We start from the raw sequence: 23,056 nt of genomic DNA, 5'->3' as shown, positions 1-23,056 counted from the left end.
GAGTACTTTAGGGTGGGTCTGTATCTTGTGACTTAAGACTTGGACGCTGCTGGCAGCTCGTAGTGTCCAGGATGGCCCAGGAACACGCACACCCCGAGCCCCAGTGTCTCCTGCAGGGAGAGAGACTCCGGCCTGGACCAGCCCTGTGTGGGGGAGCGGGTGGTGGTGCGGGCTGGGCTGTGCGTTTGGGGTGGGGCCGGCGTCGGTCCATCGTTGCCTGTGCTCCTGCCCCAGGTTCCCCGTCCCTGGCCGCAGGGCTCTGCGCCGGCCAGTGCGTCCTGAAGGTCGACGGCAGCAGCGTGGCGAGCGGGGGTGCCCTGGAGGTCCTGGAGCACTTCCAGGCCTTCCGCAGCCGGCGGGAAGAGGCCCTGGTGAGCCCACAGCCCAGGTGGAGGGCCGCGCTTCCCTTCCCTGGGGGAGGGGGGTGGGCGATGACTGGGGACTGCATGTTGTAACTGTAGAGCACCGTGGGTGATGTCCGGTGGGGCCATGGTTGAGTTGGTGGTGCGTGTCCTTGGTGTTGGAGGCCAGGGGCAGGGGAGGGTGGTAGCTGCTCAGCAGCCCGATCCGTGGCGCCCAGCCGCTGTTGATGGAGCACCTGCTGCCTGCCCTGGGCCTGGGCGCTGTCCCTCTGCTCTTCAGCTCAAGGCCAGCGCTCTGCCACTTGAGCCACAGCACCACTTCCAGTTTTTTGGTGGTTTATTGGAGATTAAGTCTTACCGGGACTTTTCTGCCCAGGATGGTTTTGAACTGCGACCCTCAGATCTCAGCCTCCTGAGTAGCTAGGATGACAGGCGTGAGCCACGGTGCCTGGGCCTTGGCTGACATTGCTCTCTCTTGGCATCTGTGTAGAGCACAGAACAGCCACGCCGTGACCGCGGCTCCCCCGTGGTGGTGGGGGGGGGGAGGGAATAGAGGGGCCTCTCTGGATGCAGAGTCACCGCCAGGCTTAGAGCCTGAGCTTTGTCTTGTCCCTCCCCGGCCCTCCCCTGATGGCTCCTCTCAGGGTCTGTACCAGTGGGTCTACCACACCCCCGAGGACGCCCAGCAGGCACGGGCCAGCCAGGAGACCCCCGAGGACCCTGGCAGCCAGGGTGCCAGGGAGGAGGACCATCCCGACCCAGGTGAGGGAGCTGCTCCCCCCTCCCCTCCCCCCCGCACCATGTCCTTGTGGCTGTGGCTTCCGTGGTCTCCAGGGGCAGCTGTCACAAACACTGCACACACTGACCATCCTGCAGCTCCCAAAATGCCCGCCCTGGGCCTGCACTTCCCTCTGGGGCTCTAGAGAGTCTCCCATCTCATCTGTTGCCACTTCTAGAAGCTTCCTTGGTTCATGGCTCTGTGGCTGATTGGTTGGCCCCATTGTTATTGACCTCAGTTCCCCTCATCCCGCTGTCTTTCCAACCCTGGTTCCTCAGCTCTGTCCATCCTGTTGAGGATCCTTAGGGTTAGATCCACCCCCCCCCGCCCCAAATGGCCTGCTACCCTGAGGCTGGGCCCGCCTACAGCAGTGGCTCCCTGGGCCAGTCTCCCAGGGGGACAGAACCTTCTGAGCTGCCCCCAACCCCGTTCAGCAGACACCCCCTTTCCTCACCGAGGCCTTCACCCAGCCCTATCTGCCCTTGGCTTCCAGCCCTCCCCCTGCTGTCACTGGGCCCCCAGCTGAGCCTGCGCGAGGACGGCCCCGTGGTCAGCCTGACGGTGGACAATGGTCCCCTGGAGCACGGCGTGGTGTACGAGTACGTGAGCACGGCGGGCGTGCGGTGCCATGTGCTGGAGAAGATCGTGGAGCCCCGGGGCTGCTTCCGCCTGGCGGCCAAGGTCTGGCTGTGCCTGGACATCCCTGCTCCCCACCCCCCGGGGAAACCGGGGAGGCCCCTATTCCCTTGGCGGGCACCTGACACCCGCAGAGCCGGGGTGTGTGTGGGGGTACTGAGCCCCAAGCCTGCCCTCCCTCTCAGGTCCTGGAGGCCTTGGCGGCTGCGGACAGCACCTTCATGCAGAACTGCGGGCGCCTCATGGCCATGAGCGGCGCCATCGTAACCATGTCCCACTACGAGTTCCGCCACCTCTGCGACACCAGGCTGGAGAGCGTGGGCCGCAGGATCGCCTGCTACCGGGAGGTGCGGCCCCCCCCTCCCCCCACCCGTGCCCCGCGCCCCCGGTGTCCCGTGCAGGAGAAGCACCGGGGACCGAGACCCACCACACCGGGTGGCCTCAGCCATGGTGGCACCTGGGTGTTTCGGTAGCTAACGCAGGAGGGGACCTTGCTCCACGCCTTGCCTCGTTTCCAGTCTCCCGTGGTGACTCGAAGGCCCTTCCGGTCTCGCTCAGGGTGGCTGGCTGGCAAGGCCCGGGCCACGTGCTTCCCGTCTCTAGAGACGGGTCCTCCCTGCCGGCCCTGGGGTGACGTGGTGGAGCGATGCCCGTAAGCTCTCGGTGGCCTCTGCTCCTGCCAGGCTGGCCGCGAAACTGGGACCCCGTAGGGGTGCCCCAGGCCCCCCCTTTACGTTCCGAGCTGTTGCTCCCTCATTCCGTTCGGGGACCTGCGGCCTGGGCTGGAGCAGCGCAGGCCTCGGCCTCACCACCCGCCTCCCCTCTTCCTCAGTTCGCAGCCCAGCTGAGGAACAGGGTCAGCCCCCCCTTCAAGCAGGCGTCCCCCGACCCCCACCCGCTGTGCGGCCTGGACTTCTGCCCCACCAACTGTCACATCAACCTCATGGAAGTGTCCTACCCCAAGACCACCCCCTCGGTCGGCCGCTCCTTCAGCATTCGCTTCGGCCGTAAGCCCTCCCTCATTGGCCTCGACCCGGAGCAAGGTACCTGCGTGGATCTCACCGGGCAGATACGAACCCTGTGTCTGAGGGCCCCCGGTCCAGGCATGGAGCAGGGACGCCAGTGTCACCAGAAGTACAGGCTGCTCCTCTCTCTCTGAGTCATTACCTCTAACCTTCAGGATACCTCATAGTCAAGTGTAGCTGCTGGAGCTCCAGCCACTGTCTATGCTTCACGTGGAAAAAAAAGACCACAGTGGCTAAAAACATATTAACAGCAAACAAACTTTCTTCTTGAGCTACCCTAGTCATTTCAAAAGTATTAGAAAGGGGAGATCAGGCACTGGTGGCTCAAGCCTACAACGCTGGCTTACTTGAGAGGCTGAGACCAGGAGGGCTACAGTTGAAGGCTAGCCTGCGTAGAAACTCTGTGAGACTCCGTGTCCCCAGAGGGAGGCTGGAGGTGGTGCCACATGCCAGCCATCCCACAATGACAGGGTGCCTAGCATAGTCAGGTTATGTCTCAGGCCCCAGGCCCACACACTGGATGGGAAGCAAGACCCAGTTCTACAAATAACTAGCTAAAACCAAGGCTGGAGGCATGGCTCAGTGTAGACCACCAGCCTAGTAAGCACAAGTTCCAAACCTCATTCCTGCCCCCAGACAGAGTTGTGGAAAGGGGGAGTTTGCCCTTCATCTGGGCTCTGTGGTGCACCTGTACCCCCTCCCCCAAGGGCTGTGTGTGGGGCTGTACTCGAGCGCAGTTCCCCGCTCTGTTCCAGTACACCTGAACCCCAAGTCCTACACGCAGCACTGCATCACCACCATGGCTGCCCCTTCCTGGAGGTGCCTGCCCACTGCCGACGGCGACGCCCTGGGTGCCAGCAGCCCCGAGGACCGAGGCCTGAGTTTCCTGCTGAAGCAGGAGGAGCGCGAGGTGCAGGACGCCTTCCTGCAGCTCTTCACCAAGCTGGACGTGGCCCTCAGGGAGATGCGGCAGTACGTCTCCCAGATCAACAGGTGTGGCCCGGCCTGGGGCCCAGGGCTCGGGGCGGGGCTCGGGGCTCAGGGGCGGGGCTCTGGGAATGGGCTTAGGGGCGGGGCTCAGGGCTTGGGGGTGTGGCCTGGCCTGGAGCCCGGTGCTGGGGGCGGGGCTCAGAGGCAGGGCTCAGGGCAGGGCACAGGGCTTGGGGGTGGGGCCCGGTGCTGGGGGCGGGGCTCAGGGGCGGGGCTCGGGGCTCAGGGCTTGGGGTGGGGCCCGGTGCTGGGGGCGGGGCTCAGAGGCAGGGCTCAGGGCAGGGCACAGGGCTTGGGGGTGGGGCCCGGTGCTGGGGGCGTGGCTCAGGGGCGGGGCTCGGGGCTCAGGGCTTGGGGGTGGGGCCCGGTGCTGGGGGCAGGGCTCAGGGGCCGGGCCTGGGACGCATTAGGCCTGTTCCCTCTCAGCTGGCGCTCTGCCACTTGGAGCACACTCACCCCAGTTCTGGCTGTTTTGTTTGTTCATTGGAGATAAGTCTCCCATTTGTTAGTCCAGGTTGGCTTTGAACTGCAGTTCTCAAGAGTAGCTAGGATAACAGGTGTGAGTCACTGGTGCCTAGCCAGGCACCCGTCTTTGTAGCGGGGTGTCCTGTGCCCCATCCCTGCCCCCAACCACCAGGCAGTGCCTCCCCTTGGGAGGTGCCAGGTGCCCCCAGAGCAGAGCGGCCACTGCCCAGAACCCGCTCTGCTGAAGCCTCTGGGGACAGAGTTACTTGGAGAGGGAGCCAGGGACGTTCATAATTTACCAACCTGGAAAGGCCACTGGACATGCCGCCCCGGGGCTGTGGGACCACAGGACCTGCAACGCCACCGCTGGCCGCCACCCGCAGGAGCAGGAGCGGTGCTGTGGAGCGTACACGCCCACAGGCCCCACAGCTGGACGGAGTCAGCTCCACGGCGGCCAGGGTGCACTTGGCTGGAGGCAGATCCTGATAGATCCCATACAGATGAGGAAATGGAGTCTGGGAGTGGTCACATCACTTGCTCTTGGCCTCTAAGCCTAGGAGGGGGCCGTGGGGGTCAGTGTGCAGTGCGCGGACTCACAGTTACAGTGTGCACAGCTCTCGTGGGGGCCGGCTCTGGGGGAGGCTGCAGGAGGAGGCAGGCGCTGTGGCCTCGCCTGGAGCCCGGTTAGCTTGCCCATAAGATGGCGCTGTGGAATGCACACTGTGGGTCTGGGGGGGGGCAGGGGAGCCTGGGGAGGTTGGAGGGGCTTTCAAGGAGGGGCACAAGGCACCGGGGAAGCCCCTCTGTGAGAGGTCGGCGGGGAGGCTCAGAGCCCGGGACCCTGTGCAGCGGTGACCCCGCGGGCCTGCCCTCCCGCAGGCTGCTGTCCACCATCACGGAGCCCACCTCCCTGGGGGCCTGCGACGCACCGCTGGCCGAGGGGACCTCGTCCTCGTCCTCCCCGCTGGTGAGTGAGGAGAGCGAGGCAGACAGGACTGACCACGGGGGCAGCAAGAAGGTGTGCTTCAAGGTGTCCGAGGAGGACCAGGAGGACTCGGGCCACGACACCATGAGCTACCGCGACTCCTACAGGTGCGTGGAGCTGGGGGGGGGGTGAGGGGGGACGCTGCCCAGCATGCAGTGGGCCCAGGCTCTGGCTCACGCAGTGGGTGGATGAGTGAGGGGTTCTGAGCCCCGTGGGGTGGGGGAGGGGGTGCCTGCTGGACACACGCGGTCCATCCTGTGTCTAGCGTTCACCGTGTCGCATGGTACATCTGGCTGCCTGGGACTTTGCTGTCTTTGGACTTGGGTCCAAGTTTGTCCAGCTCTGGGTTTGTTTTTTTCTTCAAGTTTTAAGAGTGGACTTTAAAAACAATATTTTAAATAGATTTTTATATTGTTACGATAAAGGTGGTATGCAGAGGGGTTACAGTTTCATAAGTTAGGTAATGAGTACGCTTCTTTCTGGACAATAGCATCCTGGGTTTTCTTCTTTTTTTTTTTTTTTTTTTCATTTTTCTTTTTTTCTTGCTGGTCCTGGGGGCTTGAACTCAGGGCCTGGGCACTGTCCCTGAGCTTCTTTTGCTCAAGGCTGGCACTCTACCACTTGAGCCACAGCACCACTTCCGGCTTTTTCCTTGTATGTGGTACTGAGGAATCGAACCCAGGGTTTCATGCATGCTAGGCAAGCACTCTTATCACTAAGCCTCATTCCCAGCCCCTGAGTTTTCATTTTAATGGATTTAGTTTCCCCTGCATTGTTCAGAAGGCTGCCCCCGGTTCCCGCTCCCTGACTCGTTCCCTTTGGCCTATTGTGGCACGGGCAGACATGTTCGGCAGGCCTGTCTAGGGAGGAGGCAGGTGCCTGGGGGGGGTGGCCTGCAGATGAGGGACCGTGGTGATACCTGGCTGAAGATGCTTGCTGTCCTCCCCCCTGTGTTTCTGGAAGTTTCCTCCCTCGCAGGCAATGGGCTGCACCCTGCCCAGTATCTACTCAAGGCCAAGCCTTCGTCCATCCTCCAAAAAGAGGGCCGAGGGACTGGGCTGGCGGGGAGCGGAGGTCCCTGAGCTGTGTCTCCCCGTTGCAGCGAGTGTAACAGCAACCGGGACTCGGTCCTGTCCTACACCAGCGTGAGGAGCAACAGCTCCTACCTGGGCAGCGACGAGATGGGGTCCGGTAAGTGCAGAGTGGGGCTGTGTATTGGTGGTGTGTCACGCTGCGCGTGTTGACTGGGAACTTCGTATGTGCTGCTCACAGGAACCTAAGAGCCAGCCCCTGTGGGTGCGAGGGAATGTACTTGGGGTGCTGCATGATTGTGTGGTTGTGTGTGAGCTCAACTCAAACCCAAACCACCCAGGAAAGGTAGAAGAAATGCACGGAGTCTCCCCAGCCCCAGAAGGGGGTCACTGGCGAATGCACGGTCATGCGCTCGACGGGGGGGGTGGGGACAGAGGCAGCATTGCTCATACGTCGATGGCCCTCCAGCGGGAGGCAGAGGTGGCTGACCGAGGTCTTCCGGTTGCCAGGGGACGAGCTGCCTTGTGACATGCGCATGGCGTGGGACAAGCAGGACAAGCTGCATGGCTGCCTGGAGCATCTCTTCAACCAGGTGGACGCCATCAACGGGCTGCTCCAGGGCCCGGTGATGAGCAGGGCCTTTGAGGAGGCCCGGCACTTCCCCATGGAGCACAACCTGCAAGGTGATTGGCTAGCGCCCGCGGGGGAGGGGGGAGGGGGGCAAGGGAGAGGGGGGTGGGAAAGGGGGGCGGGCAAGCCACGGGGGACCCAGATCACAGGCTCCGCCAGATTGGTGGGTTCGAGCCATGGACCAGATCAGCCCGATCCACAGCCTGCTTTGTGCAGACTCAGAGCTGAGAACCGTCCTTGCATAAAGGGTTGTCAAAAGAAAACCAAGTATGCTGGGCGCCGGTGGCTCACGCCTGTAATCCTAGCTGTTCAGGAGGCTGGGATCTGAGGATCGCGGTTCAAAGCCAGCCCGGGCAGGAAATTCTGTGAGACTCTTATCTTCCAGTTAGCCACCTGCTAGCAAACTGGAAATGGTGCTGTGGCTCAAAGCTGTAGAGTACTAGCTTTGAGTGAAAAAGCTCAGGGACAGTTCTCAGTCCCGGAGTTCAAGTCCCATGACCAACAAAACTCCCCTCCCCCCTCCCCCCAAAAAGCAAAAAAACCCAAGTATGTGTGGCAGAGGCCACAGGCCCTGCCATACGTGGCTCTACAAGGAGACTCTGGGCCCCGGGCGGCCCCTGGCCCTCCTGGGCTGCAGGGTTGTGACCCCAGCGGGACCGCACAGGCCCACAGGGCTTAGCGAATCCACAGCTGTAATTCACAGCTTCTCCTCTTCTTATTGAAAGCTCTTCTCCCCTCCCTTTTAGAAGCTGAGCTTTGGAAAGACCTTGCCAAGCTCTGTATGGAAAGCCAGCGTGCCATGCATAGGTCACTGATAAGCCATAGCAGTGAACCCAGTGTGAACACAGAAAACAGAATGTCCCCGGGCCTGCCCTGCGCTGCGCCAAACTCAGACACCTGAAATGAAATGTCCCAGGTCCTTCCACCTAGTATTTGCCCGTTCATCTACATGCCCACCTGTCTGTTTACCATCCACCACCCAACTACTCACAGCTACCCATTCCACTAACCGTCTACCACCCATCCCCCACCATCCATCATCCACCCATCTACCCAACTACCTACACCTACCCATTCAGCTATCCATCCATTCATCCACCTACCCGCCTACCATCCACCCACCGATCTACCCAACTACCCACATTTACCCACCCATCCATCCATCCTTCTACTACCCACCATCCACCCACTTACCTACCCAGCTAAGCACATCTACCTATCCAGCTACCCAGCCACCCACCGTCCACCATCCTGGACAGGTAGGAAGGGATTCCTGAGAGCCAGCTTGTGCCAGTCCTGAACTGGGCACTGGTGAGCTCAGCCCTGCCCAGCCCTCAGGGTCTCCTGTGGTGTGTAGCAGTTGGATGTAGGTGGGCGGCTGCCTGTAAGTAGGAGGTAGGAAGTAGCAGGAGGCGGGCCCTGGTGCCTGCCCCGCCTCTGTCTCAGGCTTTCCTCTGCAGACTAGGCCGCAGGAGGCAGAGGCGCTGAGAGGGACCGAGCCCACAGAAACCTCAGAAGGCTGGGAAGAGGGCGAAAGGCCTAGGCCTGTGCCTGGCTGGCCTTTGAATGGCCTTGCTGGGGCCGGGTTTAAGGCTCGGCTACCAGTGCCCAGCCATGTGACTTTGAGCAAGTCACTTTTCTACTGTGTCTGAGCTTCCTCTTCTGAGTAGAGAAAGGGTTAGATTACCACTCATGTCCCTCCATGGAGGAGATCCCTGAGAGACTTGGAGCTTCAGCCTCCAGCTCTGAGAGGAAAGCAGCCGGGACTCATGCGTGATGTCCACTGTAGCTGTGGGAGTTGCAGCCTCACACTAGCAGGAGGGAACTCTGAGGTTGATTGGTGATGTCTGCCAAGGGTGTGGCATATGAAGCAATGGCATGCTTACCACCTCTGCTGTCCGTGGTGGGTGATACCTGACGATACCCAGGCATCCTGCCAGCTGTCTCTGTCTAGGATTAGGAGCTTTGAAATCTGGTGACAGTCATGGGCCACTCCCCTCCCTCCCTTGGCCCTCATGCCTCTTTCCTGCCCCAGAGTTCAAGCAGAAAGAAGAATGTATGATCCGTGGGCGCAGCCTGATCCAGACCAGCATCCAGGAGGACCCCTGGAACCTGCCCAGCTCCATCAAGACCCTGGTGGACAACATCCAGAGATACGTGGAAGGTCAGCATGTGGCGGGCGGCTTGCCAAGGGTGTTCTGGATCAGGCCAATCTGCAGGCTCAGGGCAGGGCAAGAGGAGTGGGTCCCTTTTCCGGGGAGCGAGCTCAGGGCCGTCCACACTGACCACGGAGCTGCCCAAGTGGAGGCCATGTCAGCTGAGGAGGCTTATCCGAGGTCAGCAGGCTGGCAGGCTGGACTTAGGGTTTTTTTGGGTAGTCGTGGGGCTTGAACTCACGGTCTGGGCGCTGTCCCTAAGCTGTTTTTGCTCAAGGCCAGCACTCTACCACTTGTGGTTTTTGAGTGGTTCCTTGGAGATGAGAATCTCATGGGGACTTCTCTGCCTGGGCTGGCTTTGAACTGCGATCCTCAGACCTCAGCCTCCAGAGCAGGCAGGCTTTCGGGCTGTCTGCGGGCGGTAAGGTGCTGTGCTGGTGTATCTTGGCCAATGTCGCCAGATGAGTCTGGGGTGGGCTTCCACGGCCAGGCGTCCGGCGTCCGGGAATTCACTCTCTGCACAGTACGAGCTCCAGGAGCCCAGCCTGTGCTCTGGTGCTCCGAGGGGGCAGCGTGGCAGGGCCCACGAGCCGCCCCTCTGGGACCCTCCCCCCACACCTGCCTGTCTCTCCCTCTCCTTGCAGACGGGAAGAACCAGCTACTCCTGGCCTTGCTGAAGTGCACAGGTGAGCAGCCCGCGTCACCCCGCCAGCACCCCCAGTCAGGCCCCTGGTTTGCCCCAGTCCTTCAGCCAGTCAGATCAGACCTCACTCCTTGGCCTGAGGGAAGGTGTCGGGCCGAGAGCCAGGCCTGTCATGGCCCCGGCGGAGGACACAGGACGGCCGGCCCAGGCCAGGAGGCCCTGTCTGAGAGCCAGCGGGGCGCGGTGGGCGGGTTTGGGAGGTGGCGGTCTCGGCTGCTCCTTGTCCCTTCCAGAGATGCACCCCACGTGGCAGTGGCACCCCATCAATCTAATGCCCCCCTAGGTTGCTCCAAGGCCCGAGTGCATGGTAGTGGGGTTCTTCAGGGCCAGGCTCAGCTGGGGGGATGGAGGGGCGCAGTGAGCGTGGGCTTGGCACCCCTCTGGCCGAGGCGGGGGGAGGGCGGTCCCTGGGTGAGGTAGCGTGTCTCCCGGTGAGATTTGGGGGGGGTGCCGGGGGCTTTGGGAGGAACTGACTTCTGTGGACCCAGCTTTGGGGTCTGGTTGTGTGTGGGGGTGCCGGGCCCCCCACTCAGTGCTGGCGCCCCTCCCCCAGACACAGAGCTGCAGCTGCGCAGGGACGCCATCTTCTCCCAGGCCCTGGTGGCCGCCGTATGCACCTTCTCCGAGCAGCTGCTGGCCGCCCTCAGCTACCGCTACAACAACAACGGCGAGTACGAGGAGAGCAGCCGCGACGCCAGCCGCAAGTGGCTGGAGCAGGTGGCAGCCACCGGCGTCCTGCTGCACTGCCAGTCGCTGCTGGCGCCAGCTGCGGTGGTGAGTGGCGGAGATGGCGGAGGTGGCAGTGGCAGTGGTGATGGTGGTGGTGATGGTGGTGATGGTGGTGGTGGTGGTGATGGTGGTGGTGATGGTGATGATGGTGGTGATGGTGGTGGTGGTGATGGTGGTGGTGATGGTGGTGGTGGTGGTGATGGTGATGGTGGTGATGGTGGTGGTGATGATGGTGGTGATGGTGGTGGTGGTGATGGTGATGGTGATGATGGTGGTGATGGTGGTGGTGGTGGTGATGGTGATGTTGGTGGTGGTGGTGGTGGTGATGGTGATGGTGGTGATGGTGGTGGTGGTGGTGATGGTGGTGGTGGTGGTGGTGGTGATGGTGGTGATGGTGATGTTGGTGGTGATGGTGGTGGTGGTGGTGATGGTGGTGGTGGTGGTAATGGTGATGATGGTGGTGATGGTGGTGGTGGTGATGGTGGTGATGGTGATGATGGTGGTGATGGTGGTGATGGTGGTGGTGGTGATGGTGGTGATGATGATGGTGGTGGTGATGGTGATGATGGTGGGGATGGTGATGATGGTGGTGGTGGTAGTGGTGATGATGATGGTGGTGGTGGTGGTGATGATGGTGGTGGTGGTGGTGATGATGATGGTGATGGTGGTGGTGGTGGTGATGGTGATGATGGTGGTTGTGATGGTGATGATGGTGGTGATGGTGGTGGTGGTGATGATGGTGGTGGTGGTGATGATGATGACGATGGTGATGATGGTGGTGATGGTGATGATGATGATGGTGGTGATGGTGATGATGGTGGTGATGGTGATGATGGTGATGATGGTGGTGGTGGTGATGATGATGGTGATGGTGGTGGTGGTGGTGGTGATGATGATGGTGATGGTGGTGGTGATGGTGATGATGGTGGTGATGGTGGTGGTGGTGGTGATGATGGTGATGGTGGTGGTGATGGTGATGATGGTGGTGATGGTGGTGGTGGTGATGGTGGTGGTGATGGTGGTGGTGATGGTGATGATTGTGATGGTGGTGGTGGTGGTAGTGATGATGATGGTGGTGGTGGTGGTGGTGGTGATGGTGGTAGTAACAGTGTGTGTCAGGTGTGTGCTGCTGTTAGGGGTGGGACCCTGAGTGAACGAAACAAGAGTCTGCTCTGTGTTCCCAGCTACCCTCAGTCTGACCACCTGACACAGGTGGGGGGGGGGCACGAAGGGGTTGGGCAGAGGCAGGGAGCACAGCCAACCTGTGGTATGAACCGGGGGTGCTGCTCAGAATCCCCCGGCTGCCCCTAGCACAAACTAGGCCCCCCAGGTCCCATGGCCCAGCTGTGACCGGCAGCGTGGCCTTGGAGCGCCCTCTGCTGGCCACTGCTGGCAGGCACAGGCTCTAAGTGGGCAAAAAGTCCAGTTCAGCCCAGGGCCCAGAGGGCTGTGGGCCACCAGCCCTAGCCGTCCTCTTCCTGGAGCCCAGTCCCCTCGCTCTCTGCCTCTGGTGCTGTGCTGTCTGGGTCTGCAGAATACATTCTAGCAGGGGCAGGCGGACTGAGCCGGGGCTGGCCGCAGGCCACCCACAGTGAGGCCGTGCAGAAAGTCTTTCTGCAGAGGTGATGTTTGAGCAGAGGTGTTTGCCAGCCAGGAAAACAGAGGAAGAGCGTGCTGGGCAGTGAGAGAGCACGTGCAAAGGCCCCAAGGCAGTGCGACCAGAAGGGAGCAGGCAGGGCCTGGGATGAGGTGGCTGAGGCGTTATTCTAGGCAGATGAGTAATGTGCATAAAAGGCAATGGATGGTCCTGATTAAGGAGGGGGAAGGGCCCCAGCCTCTGGCCTGGCCCTGCACTTGGCCTTGGGTATTGGCTGGGAGTTGGGGGGTTTGGTGGTGGCCATTGGGTACGGCCGTGGATCCCGAATGCTCGGCCCCAGGTACCCGTACAGGGTGGGGCCTGTGAGTGTGGGTGGATCGAGGTGGAGAAGAGCATGGTTAAGTCTGCATCTCGGTGCCCATGAGGGAGACAGGGTGTCACTAGGGCCACTTAGCAGTCAGGGCCCAGCTGCGTCCTGACTTGCAGCAGGTACAGGATGCGCCAGGGCGCAGCCCTTGGCCAATGCTGAGCCCACCAGGGACCTGTGCCCGGTGGCTCATCAGCGTGTGGATTGCGGGGGGGGGGGGGAAAGCGGGGGGGGGGGTGGCGTCCGAGGTCCCGCTGCGCCCTGTCCCCGCAGAAGGAGGAGCGGAGCATGCTGGAGGACCTGTGGGGGACACTGTCAGAACTGGACAACGTCAGCTTCTCCTTCAAGCAGCTGGACGAGAACTGTGTGGCCAGTGAGTGACCGGGGTCCCCACCCCTGCTGCCCCCGCTGGGGCAGGCCTCTCTAGGCCAGCTTGCCGTCCACGTGCAGAAAGAGGAGTTTCTTATCATTCATGCCCAGCTGTCTTCACAGCTTGTTAAAAACACGCCACAGCCCCTTCTAAGGGAAGCCCTTCTTCAGGGTGAAGACTTAAGATTTGTAAGGGCTCATCCTGTCATGAAGACTGCACGGTCTTCCTCCTCCTCCTCCTCCTCCTCCCTAAACGTGAAAGTTTAAATGCTGCTTTCTGCATAAAGACTGTTTTCCCCAGCCGCCCCTCAGTAACCAACTGTCAGCCTAGCATCACTCTACGCCCCGAGGGTGCTGGGGCCTCTTTAGTTCATGGAGGCTGAGTTGGGCGCAGGGAGATCCATTGATGGATTAGTGATGGCTGAGTTGGGTGCAGGGAGATCCATGGATGGATTAGTGATGTCTGAACCGGGCAGGATGGGGTCAGTGAGGTCCCAACATCCGGGCCACAGGCTGTCCTGCCGGTGAAGATGGTGCAGGCCTGGGACGGGCGCGGACAGCTTCGGGAGTCAGGGCCCGGGGGGCTGAAGGGCCTCAGGGGAGCCCATGTGGGGCACTGAAGGCATGGCCTGTCAGCTGGCCTCCCAGCCAGGCAGGGAGCTCGGGGTGGGAGGGCCCCTCCCCCGCCCCCCAGGCTGGGGTGACAAGGGGCTGAGCCTGGCCCGGGGTGGACGGGCGGCGCCCGTGTGCGGAATTGGCCCCAGTGTAGGCCCCGCCGCCCTGGGCCTCGCGCTGAGCCGCCCGCCCACCTTGCCCTCCACAGACACCAACGTCTTCTACCACATCGAGGGCAGCCGGCAGGCGCTGAGGGTGGTCTTCTACCTGGACAGCTTCCACTTCTCCAGGCTGCCGTCCCGCTTGGAGAGCGGGGCCAGCCTCCGGCTGCACACCGTGCTCTTCACCAAGGGTGAGCTTCCAGCCGGAGCGGGGGGGGGGGGGGAGGGGGTCGGGGGGCCCACGGCCACCAGGCATCGGGGGCCATCCACCCTCCCTGCTCCTGTTCACAGCTCTGGACAACGTGGAGGGGCCTCCACCTCCAGGCAGCCAGGCGGTGGAAGACTTGGAGCAGGAGATCAACGCCCAGTCGCTGGACAAGGTGCAGCAGTACTACCGCAAGCTCAGGTATCCAAGGAGAGCCGCGCACCTGCTGTGTGCCGGGCCTTTGCCTGAGGGGAGCCTCCCAGGACACCCGCAGCAGGCCATCCCCCCCATTCACAGAGGGGGAAACTGAGGCCCAGCGAGCAGCCTTGCCAGGGCAGGGCTGTGTGGATCCTGTCTGTGGGGCAGGAGCCCAGTGGGGCCCGTGGACACGGGCTGTCCGTCTAGCTTGCGTGGGGGCAGGGTCCCTGAGGAAAAGGCGTGGAGGAGGGTGCAGGCAGTGGCTGCAGAACTGGGTTCAGGGCAGGGGCGGGAAGACAGCGAGCGACACGCCCGTCCTCGGCCATGTCTTCCTCTCAGGGCGTTTTACCTGGAACGGTCCAACCTGCCCACCGATGCCAGCACCACAGCGGTCAAGATCGACCAGGTGTGTCTCGGGTCACGGGAAGTGTGGGCCAGCGGGGGCCCTGGAGTTGGGCCTCACCCCAGCTAGCGTCCTGGCCCAGAAGCCCCTGCGGCTCGCCAGCACCTCTTCCCGAAGGCTCTGGAATGGCCCCTTCCCCTGGGAGGGCTCCCAGCCCCCTGAGCCCGCTCATTCATCCTTTATTTACCAATGCATTCTGTGGGTTGTAGCCCCACGCAGATTAGCTGTGAACCCCATGCTGCGTGTGCCCGGGAGGTGTTCCTGTGGGAATGTGCGCCCCAGACTGGGCACAGTGGCTCAGGTCTGCAACCCCAGCTACTGGGAGAGGTAGAAATTGGGAAGATCAAGGTTCAGGGCCAGCCTGGGCAAAAAGTTTGTGAGACTTCCAACTCAGTAAATAAGCCAGGCATGGTTGTGTGTGTGTGTCTGTAATCCCAGTTGCACAGTGTCGTAGGTTGGAAGATGGAAGTCCATGTCCGGCTATTGGACTGCACAGGTGGCTGGGGGTGGGGCTAATGGACTGCCATTCAGCCTGCACAGGTGGCTGGTGGGTGGGGCTGGTAGACTGCTAGTCAAGCCTGCACAGGTGGCTGGGGGTGGGACTAGTGGACTGCCATTCAAGCCTGCACAGGTGGCTGGGGGTGGGACTAGTAGAATGCCATTCAAGCCTGCACAGGTGGCTGGGGGCGGGACTAGTGGACTGCCATTCAAGCCTGCACAGGTGGCTGGGGGTGGGACTAGTAGAATGCCATTCAAGCCTGCACAGGTGGCTGGGGGCGGGACTAGTGGACTGCCATTCAAGCCTGCACAGGTGGCTGGGGGTGGGACTAGTAGAATGCCATTCAAGCCTACATAGGTGGCTGGGGGCGGGACTAGTGGACTGCCATTCAAGCCTACATAGGTGGCTGGGGGCGGGACTAGTGGACTGCCATTCAAGCCTACATAGGTGGCTGGGGGCGGGACTAGTGGACTGCCATTCAAGCCTACATAGGTGGCTGGGGGTGGGACTAGTGGACTGCCATTCCAGCCTGCACAGGTGGCTGGGGGCGGGACTAGTGGACACTGGGCCTGCACACATGGCCTGGGGGGTGTCTGTGGAAAGCTTGTTCTGGGGAAGAGACCACCCGAGCTTTGGAGAGGGTGAAGGGTGAAGAAGGCTAGAATACACGGTGGGCACTGGATGCCAGCCTGCGGGCTGTGGGGTGCTAGGGATGGTTCTGGGGCAGGAGCTGAGGCAGGTTCATTGGGCCGTAGCCTTTGGGAGGGGAGCCGGGCCTCCCCCAGCCACGTGCGGCCTCTAACCCCGCAGCTGATCCGGCCCATCAACGCCCTGGACGAGCTCTGCCGCCTCATGAAGTCCCTGGTGCACCCCCGGCCCGGTGCCAGCGGCAGCCCCGGCGCCAGCCTCATCCCCATCTCCTCGGAGCTCTGCTACCGCCTGGGGGCCTGCCAGATTGCCATGTGCGGCACGGGCATGCAGCGGTGAGCCGAGAGCCGAGCCCGGGGCCCTGTGTGAGGGGGTGCGGGCGGGGCTGGCGGGGGCCTGGGCCTGGCCTCACTCCTGTGGCCTCCGTGTGTTTGTGGAGACCTACTGTGTGCCGGGCCTTTGCCTGATGAGAGTCTCACAGGATGCCCCCAACAGGCCATCCCCGCCCACTCACAGAGGGGGGAAACCGAGGCCCAGCGAGCAGCCTTGTCAGGGCAGGGCTGTGTGGACCCCATCTACAGGGTCCCCCAGGTCCCCGGGCTTCAGACAGTCCTGAATTCGGAGTCCTGTGGGTTTCCCACCCATCCTTCTGCTGTTCTTTGCCTTGCTGAGCCCCTCCCATGTGAAGCCTCCACGCCCCCCCCCCAGGGCGTCTCCCGTCCCAAAGCAGCCCCCGTGTGCCCCCACAAGTGGCACGGCCCCGGGTCTCGGCCCCCTGCCCTCTGTCCCTGTGGGCGGCTGTGAGGCTCCGCTTCGAGCGCGGCCTCGCGGGCAGCTCCCGGGCTCATGGGGGTGAAACCGTTGCGTTGTCCAGGCCGGGAGGCATCGTGTGGCACTGCTGCTCCCCGGACCCGGGCAGTGTGGACGTGTGTCCGGGGCAGGTCGGGGAGAGACTCAGAGTGGCCGTCCACTCTCCCCTGCGCTGGTGGGCACTGGGGCGCTGCGGCCCGCGGGGTGCTCGTCCAGCCTGCTCTGTGCTCACCCAGAGGCCTCCGGGGATCCGCCTGTCACCCGTGCTCCTGCGTCCTTCTCCCCGTCGAGCCCCATGGAGACCCTGCCTCCTGCTTCCCTTACGTGGGCAGAGGGGGCCCCGCTGTGACCCGGAGGGAGCCAGGAGGGACAGGGACGAGGTGGGGAGGCCTCTCGAGAGTGGGGACCTGCGGCCCCGCATCTTACCGGCCCCCACCTGCTGCAGGAGCACGCTGAGTGTCTCGGCAGAGCAGGCGGCCATCCTGGCACGGAGCCACGGGCTGCTGCCCAAGTGCATCATGCAGGCCACGGACATCATGCGCAAGCAGGTGACGCTCCAGCCCGGCCCCGGCCCCGGCCCTGCCCCGGCCCCGGGGCATGCCTGGAGGGGGTGGCGGCAGCTCTGAGCTGGCCCGGCCTGATGCTTCTCCCTTTCCAGGGCCCCAGAGTGGAGATTCTGGCCAAAAACCTCCGCATCAAAGACCAGATGCCCCGGGGGGCACCGCGGTGAGTGGCCGGCTGTTCCCCGCAGGCCTCCCTGCAGGAAGACCAGCACCATGTCCCTGCAGGAAGACCAGCACCACGTCCCGGCTTTGCCCCTAGACTCGGGTCTCCCCCATCAGATGCAGCCGCTCTGAGGGCCGCCCCTCATTTATGGGGAGTGGAGAGCATGGGTCTGGCTGGGTGGACTGTCCTGCTGATCCTTGTGCCCTGTACCCCTGCACCCATGGGTGACTCGTCTCCTCCATTCACCTGCTCCTCTCCCTACCTGGCTTCACTCCTCCCACAGGCCAGAGGCCTGGCCATGAGTTCTGAGTCATTCATTTGGAGGTAGAAGCAGCGGAGTCTGTGCACCCTGTGGGCAGCTTGTCCAGGGCTTTGTCAAGGGCAGGACCCGTGCCTGGGTCCCGCCAGGCTGGTCATGCCCTGGCCCCATTTGCCTGCGCCAGGCACCGTGCCAGGCTCTCCCCACACAAAGCCATCGGGCCCAGCATGCACGCACCCTGGGAGCTAGGCCCTGCTGCTGTCCACCGTGGGGCACTGAGCCCCCGAGGAGTTTGGTCTTGTCAAAGTCACGCAGCTAGTAGATGTCTGCGCAGCCTGAATCCGGAGCCTGGTGGTCTGGGGTTGGATGCCCAGCCGCCCCCTCGGTGGCACATCTGCACCGTGACCCATGTCTGGTCCTTGTGCCCGCAGATGGTCCCTCCCCACGGGCCTAGCCCCTCCTGCTAGAAATGCATAGACCCTGGGCCCTTCCCTTCCAGGAGGTCCCCAAGATCCACGGAGGGGGAATGGGCGGAGGCCCGGGTGTGGTCAGGCCTGAGTGCGCCATTCGCTGGGTGCCCACTCCACAGGTCAGGCGTGGGCAGCACCTGTCTGGCACGCCACATCTTTTGCCCCGTTGAGCCTTGTGTTGTGGGCAGGAGTCACCTGTTGCACGAAGGTGGAAATGCCAACGGAGCCGCCCCTCACCCAGCCCCCTCTGTCCCCCACCAGCCTCTACCGCCTCTGCCAGCCTCCGGTGGATGGAGACCTGTGAACACCGATGTGCCACGTGCTCAGCCACAGCCTCTGCTGCTGCCACGTGGGAGGGGCCAGCGGGCCGCAAGGCGTGGGGCGGAGTTGGCCAAGGCTCCCGCCCAGCCCCCTCCACGCACCTTCGAGGACAGCGGGAGCCATGCCCGTCGAAGGACCCCGTGCAGCACTTCCTCCACACTTGTTCCGGGAGCCCAGGGGGGCTGAGCTGACGGCTCATGGGTGCCAGGCCCTGGGCGTGGAGGCCCACAGCCTGCACTTTGGAACGCTGGTCCTTCAGCCTTCACTCCGAGGGACCAAGCTTTCTCCTTATGCCCTGGCCTCCAGCCGCGCCCCTGGCCCTGTACTAACCCACTGGGCACACATGGGGAGCCGGGCCTCTGCCAGGAAAGACTGGGACTGGGGACAGGGGCCTGGTACCCAGAAGACAAGAGCCCACCAGCCTTCAGTGTCCCCACAGCTGGTGGAACTGGAGCCATCAGCCCCGGGCACAGGATTGGCTCCGACTTTATTTATATGGCGTGACATCCCGAGATTTATACCGAGGTTTTTGTTGTTACCTATCGATGTTGTCAAAGACTTTTTTTTCTAAGGTTGTACGATTCTCTCTTTGACATTTTACATTTGAAAGAAAAAGCCTATTGTCTTAGTGGGACCAATGCTCAGTCGCATTGACAGCTTCTCCCAGTTCTACTAAAAACAAAAGAACACAAACTAAATTATTGAAAAATGTGAAGATGTCAGTACGCCTTTCCTTTTTCAATAGCAGAGTCACGTGGTACGGCTTCCAGGCCCCCAAGCCCCGCAGGCCCTGCGCCCTCCCTTCGCGGCCCAGCGTGTTTGGTTTTGGGGTGATGGGTGGAGAGGTGGCAGGGCCAGCCCCTGGGCAGCGCCTGGCACAAGGCCATCTTACTTTTGGGGTGTTACCTTCCCTGAAGAGGGCACAGGGGTGTCCAGGGGGGTCATGTTGTCAGCTTCTGAGCCAACAGGGGGTGCCCCCCAGCTGTTCAGCCTTCCAACTTCCCTTCATTACAGGAATGTCCCAGCAGGGGAGAGAGAGAGGCTCCATTCCCCTCCCCCATGCTGCTCCTGCTGAGACACCTTGGTCCCCTAGGTCCCCAGAGGACACACCTCCTGCCATGTGTGCAACTGTGTCCTAGACAAAACTTGGGAGCCCCTCAGCCCTGATGAGAGAAATGGCCCCTGTCCCCTGAGGGACGGTGCACATGCTTGGGGCGTGTGCCCTACGCACAGGTTCTCCTTAAATTCACCATAGATTTCTATTGCTATTGAAGTCAGTTTCATCTGGTGCTGGGTGCTATGGGCAGTAGTATCCAGCCTGAGCGGCATAGGCCAAGGGCCATGCGGATCTCAACTGTCCGTGTCTCCAAGCCCGCCAGTCCTGTGCCAGCTAGGTTGCTGCTCTGTGCCTCAGAGCTCTTTCAAGGGCTGGGGCACAGACTCCCTTAGATTACAAGGTAGATCATAACAGATTTTTTTTTTTTTTAAGTTCTGGGGCTTGAACTCAGGGCCCAGGGCACTGTCCCTGAGCTTTTTTTTTCTTCTTCTCAAGGCTAACACTACCACTTGAGCCACAGCACCACTTCTGGCCTTTTCGGTTTATGTGGTAGTGCAGAATTGATTCCAGGGCTTCATGCATGCTAGGCAAGCACTCTACCACTGAGCCACCTTCCCAACCCCAAATAACAGATTTATTTATTTATTTATTGTCGATTGTGGGGCTTGAACTCTGGGCTTGGGCTCTGTCCCTCAGCTCTTCAGCTCAAGGGGAGCGCTATACCGCTTAATCCACAGCACCATTTCCAGTTTTCTAGTGGTTTATTGGAAATAAGAGTCTCATAGACTTTCCTGCCCAGGCTGGCTTTGAACTGTGATCCTCAGATCCCAGCCTGAGTAGCTAGGATTGCAGGTGTGAGCACCGGCTCTCAAATAACAGATTTTATATTGTATTTAACTGAGCTCTGTTCCACCACAGGTGAAAAAACAGTGACAGCTGTTTTTCCAGAAGTTTCTGCCCCTCCTGGAGCCCTGTACTTGCCAAGGGTTCAGGGTGGCCCTCGAGTTGCCAACCCAACCCACAAACCCCATTGCATACACAGTTAAGTGGAGTTTAAAATATTCAGGGCGTGGTCTCAGTTGCTGGCCAATCGGTGATTGGCTGACTATAAACAGCCAATCAGAACTGGCTGCAGTGGGCCAATCAGGAAAATCTGTGCCCATGCCTTGAGTGAGCCCCAGTGGATCCCAGGCTGGCTGCCGGTTCTTCACCTGCCTGGGCCTGCGGTCCCGTGGTGCTGCCTGGAATCCTGGGCTCAACACAGGGAGTCTCCATGTCTAGTTCCCCTGTCCCTCCCTGCCTGCCTCTGTCTCGTCCCTCCCTCTCTTCCTCAGTCTCTCCCTCTCTTCTTTCCTCCTGGTTTCCCTAGTTTTTCTCTTCCCTGTTTAATCCCCCTCCCATACTTCCTGCACTTGGGAAGACCCCAAAGTCTGTGAGCATTTTTTTTGGGGGGGGGTGATCTCATGAGGGCCTTTCTGTGGTCACAGCCATCCTGGAGTCTCCTGAGCCAACAGGCCTTCCCAGCTAACCTTTCTTAAGAGCCTGGACAGAAAGTGCATCCCTAGGAGCTGTTAACAGCGCTCAGCATCTACATCTGCCGCTTGTCTGAGCACCACACTGGGCTGGCAGGAAGGCCTTGCTGAGACCTTGGAACTTAGTCACTGTGCCTGTCCCCAGACCAGCAGCCGTCTGCTTGCCAAGCAGCCCCTCTCAGGATGTCACTGTCTCTTGATTCTTCTATAAACAATGGAGATGGACCAGACCTGGCTCTAATCTGGGGCGCCAGAGGGCCCTGGGCCAGAGGAATTCCAGGAGGTGCGCGGTAGGCCTGCGGTGTGCATGCAATACCTGTGCTGTCCAGCAGAGGGCGCTGGGGACCGTGGAGTGCCTGTCGGACCCGATGCCTACTTGGGGTTAGCTCTGCCTAGAAGTGGGGCTGGGACTGCTCGGATGAGTTGAGCTCATCATAAATGCTAGTTTCTCTTGACGTTTTCCATTTTTCTTTCTTTCACTGGTATCAAGGTTTGAATCCAGGGTCTCGCACTTGTTTTGCTGGCATTCTACTACTTGAGCCGTGTCCCCAGCCAAGCTTTGTGATGATTATTTGGGAGGTAGAGTCTTGACTTTCCTGCCTGGTCTGGTTCAAACCTTTTCCTCCAGATCTGAGTGTCCTGAGTCACCAGGATTATAAGCATGAATCATAATAGCGTAGAAGCGTGATCTTGCCTTCCCTTCTCTCCTTTACACTCCCAGCTGGATCTAGAAGGATGTGGAGATCCCAGTTAAACTATACAGAGAGGTTCTGTGAATTGAGACCAGGGTCTGTGTGCCCTCTCCCCGAACCATGGAACTGTGGCCGCGGGGTGGCGCTGTGGGCTAGTCTGTCCTCCGAGGAGCTCATGGAAGGAAGCTGGCTGCTCCGGAGGTGGGTGAGTCAGAGCCCAGCCCAAAGCTGCCGCCGTCCTGGACACGGAGGTGGTGGGTGGGGTGGGGGGGTGGGGGAGCAGAGACTCAGAGGGGCCAGGGCAGAACGTCCAGGAAAGGGCTGTGGGCTGAGTTTGAGTCTCCCTGAGTGTCCTGTGACCCTGAGCAGACTCCAGTGAGACTGTTGTCCCAAATACCTCATTCCCTTTCGGGAGCAAATGAGGCAGAATCAGTGGGGTTCACTCTAGAGAAGCAGGGTGAAGAAGGAGAAATTGGGCAGAGGGCAACGTGGGCTGAGGGGCGGGGCCCACACAGGGGCACAGGAACTCAGGCTGACACTTGTGTCTGGCATGCTGCCTGCCCTCCCCAGTGCCACCCTCACGGTGGACCTGGCACCCGCAGAGCCCACAGCCCCTGGACGTCGGTACCCACAGACCTGTCCTAGCCCTCAGCTGGAAACATGAAGGCATTTCCTTTTAGTTTTGTTTAGTGCTGGTCATGGGGCTTGAACTCAGGGCCTAGATGCTGTCCCTGAGCTCTTTTGCTCAAGGCTAGTACTCTACTGCTTGAGCCATGGCTCCACTTCTTGCTTTTTTTGGTGGTTTATTGGAGATAAGAGTCTCAGGGACTTTCCTGCCCAGGCTGGCTTTGAACCACGATCCTCAGATCTCAGTCTCCTGAATAGCTAGGATGACATGTATGAGGCACAAGCACCCGGCTCATTTCTTAGGGTGATGAGCTCCATGATCCTGGGTTCAGATTCCTCCTCAAGTTCCTCCATTGGCTGGTGGTGTGTGCGCAGCTTCCTCTGTCCTCATGTGGTGTTGGCTAAGGCTTTTCCCTCCCTGTGTTGGAGATGTGGGATTGCTAAGTGCATGGTGGGTGCTGGGCTTCCACCCGCCCCTGGGCCAGCTAGGTGGTTGTCCCAGGGTTGACGGCTGGATTAGCCAGAGAGCCTTGTGTCCTCCAGGCCTCCCATGCCTACGAACGCTTGGGGAATTTACTTGTGCGTGTGAGTATGTGTAAGTTCATTTAGGATAGGATACGTGTGTTTTAGTAAGGAGTGTCTGGAGACAGCTCCATCTGGAAGCGGCACCTCGATAACCAGAGGTCTAGACAGTTCCGATGAAGCAGGCCCCAGATGGCAGACCCGCCAGTGCCCCCTGGATCCGGGGGACAGCTTTTCTGGGGCTCAGCATGGGACCAGCAGTGAGTGCCCGCTCTACCCCCGTTCCTGGGTCTGGCGCTGGAGAAGCCACTGCCCCCTGGCACTCCGGCTGGCAGCGGGTTTGAGGTGTCCAGGAGCACCGGGGTGGGGGGCAGATGATGGCCATGCCAGAGGGAGGAGAGAAGGGACCGCTGCCCTCCCCACCGGCTCTGTGGGAGCGGGGAGACCCCCCCCCAGCGGCAGTTCTTCCTTACTCCGTGGCCAAAAT

General features: G+C 61.2%; 1 protein-coding gene across 2 annotated transcripts in view; it reads left to right on the top strand.

Moving 5' to 3' along the window:
• Nucleotides 1–18,223, top strand: part of Prex1 (phosphatidylinositol-3,4,5-trisphosphate dependent Rac exchange factor 1) — a 102,099-nt gene extending 83,876 nt beyond the window's left edge. For both annotated transcript variants that reach the window (XM_069989955.1, XM_069989956.1), the window contains 20 exons: nucleotides 235–371; nucleotides 1,007–1,124; nucleotides 1,634–1,821; nucleotides 1,962–2,123; nucleotides 2,609–2,819; nucleotides 3,557–3,794; nucleotides 5,136–5,348; nucleotides 6,344–6,432; nucleotides 6,783–6,956; nucleotides 8,939–9,067; nucleotides 9,704–9,745; nucleotides 10,316–10,536; nucleotides 12,729–12,828; nucleotides 13,648–13,791; nucleotides 13,892–14,006; nucleotides 14,343–14,409; nucleotides 15,716–15,888; nucleotides 16,809–16,911; nucleotides 17,022–17,089; nucleotides 18,080–18,223. In XM_069989955.1, coding sequence (XP_069846056.1) covers nucleotides 235–371; nucleotides 1,007–1,124; nucleotides 1,634–1,821; nucleotides 1,962–2,123; nucleotides 2,609–2,819; nucleotides 3,557–3,794; nucleotides 5,136–5,348; nucleotides 6,344–6,432; nucleotides 6,783–6,956; nucleotides 8,939–9,067; nucleotides 9,704–9,745; nucleotides 10,316–10,536; nucleotides 12,729–12,828; nucleotides 13,648–13,791; nucleotides 13,892–14,006; nucleotides 14,343–14,409; nucleotides 15,716–15,888; nucleotides 16,809–16,911; nucleotides 17,022–17,089; nucleotides 18,080–18,122 — 2,735 coding nt within the window. In that variant the 3' untranslated portion in view covers nucleotides 18,123–18,223. The remainder of the gene's footprint in view (nucleotides 1–234; nucleotides 372–1,006; nucleotides 1,125–1,633; nucleotides 1,822–1,961; nucleotides 2,124–2,608; nucleotides 2,820–3,556; nucleotides 3,795–5,135; nucleotides 5,349–6,343; nucleotides 6,433–6,782; nucleotides 6,957–8,938; nucleotides 9,068–9,703; nucleotides 9,746–10,315; nucleotides 10,537–12,728; nucleotides 12,829–13,647; nucleotides 13,792–13,891; nucleotides 14,007–14,342; nucleotides 14,410–15,715; nucleotides 15,889–16,808; nucleotides 16,912–17,021; nucleotides 17,090–18,079) is intronic.
• The last annotated feature ends 4,833 nt before the right edge of the window (nucleotides 18,224–23,056 follow it).

This window comes from Dipodomys merriami, unplaced genomic scaffold (assembly GCF_024711535.1).
Source record: "Dipodomys merriami isolate MVZ:Mamm:240054 unplaced genomic scaffold, mDipMer1.0.p SCAF_39, whole genome shotgun sequence".
NCBI lineage: Eukaryota > Metazoa > Chordata > Mammalia > Rodentia > Heteromyidae > Dipodomys > Dipodomys merriami.
This window is presented reverse-complemented; position numbering and strand designations above follow the sequence as displayed.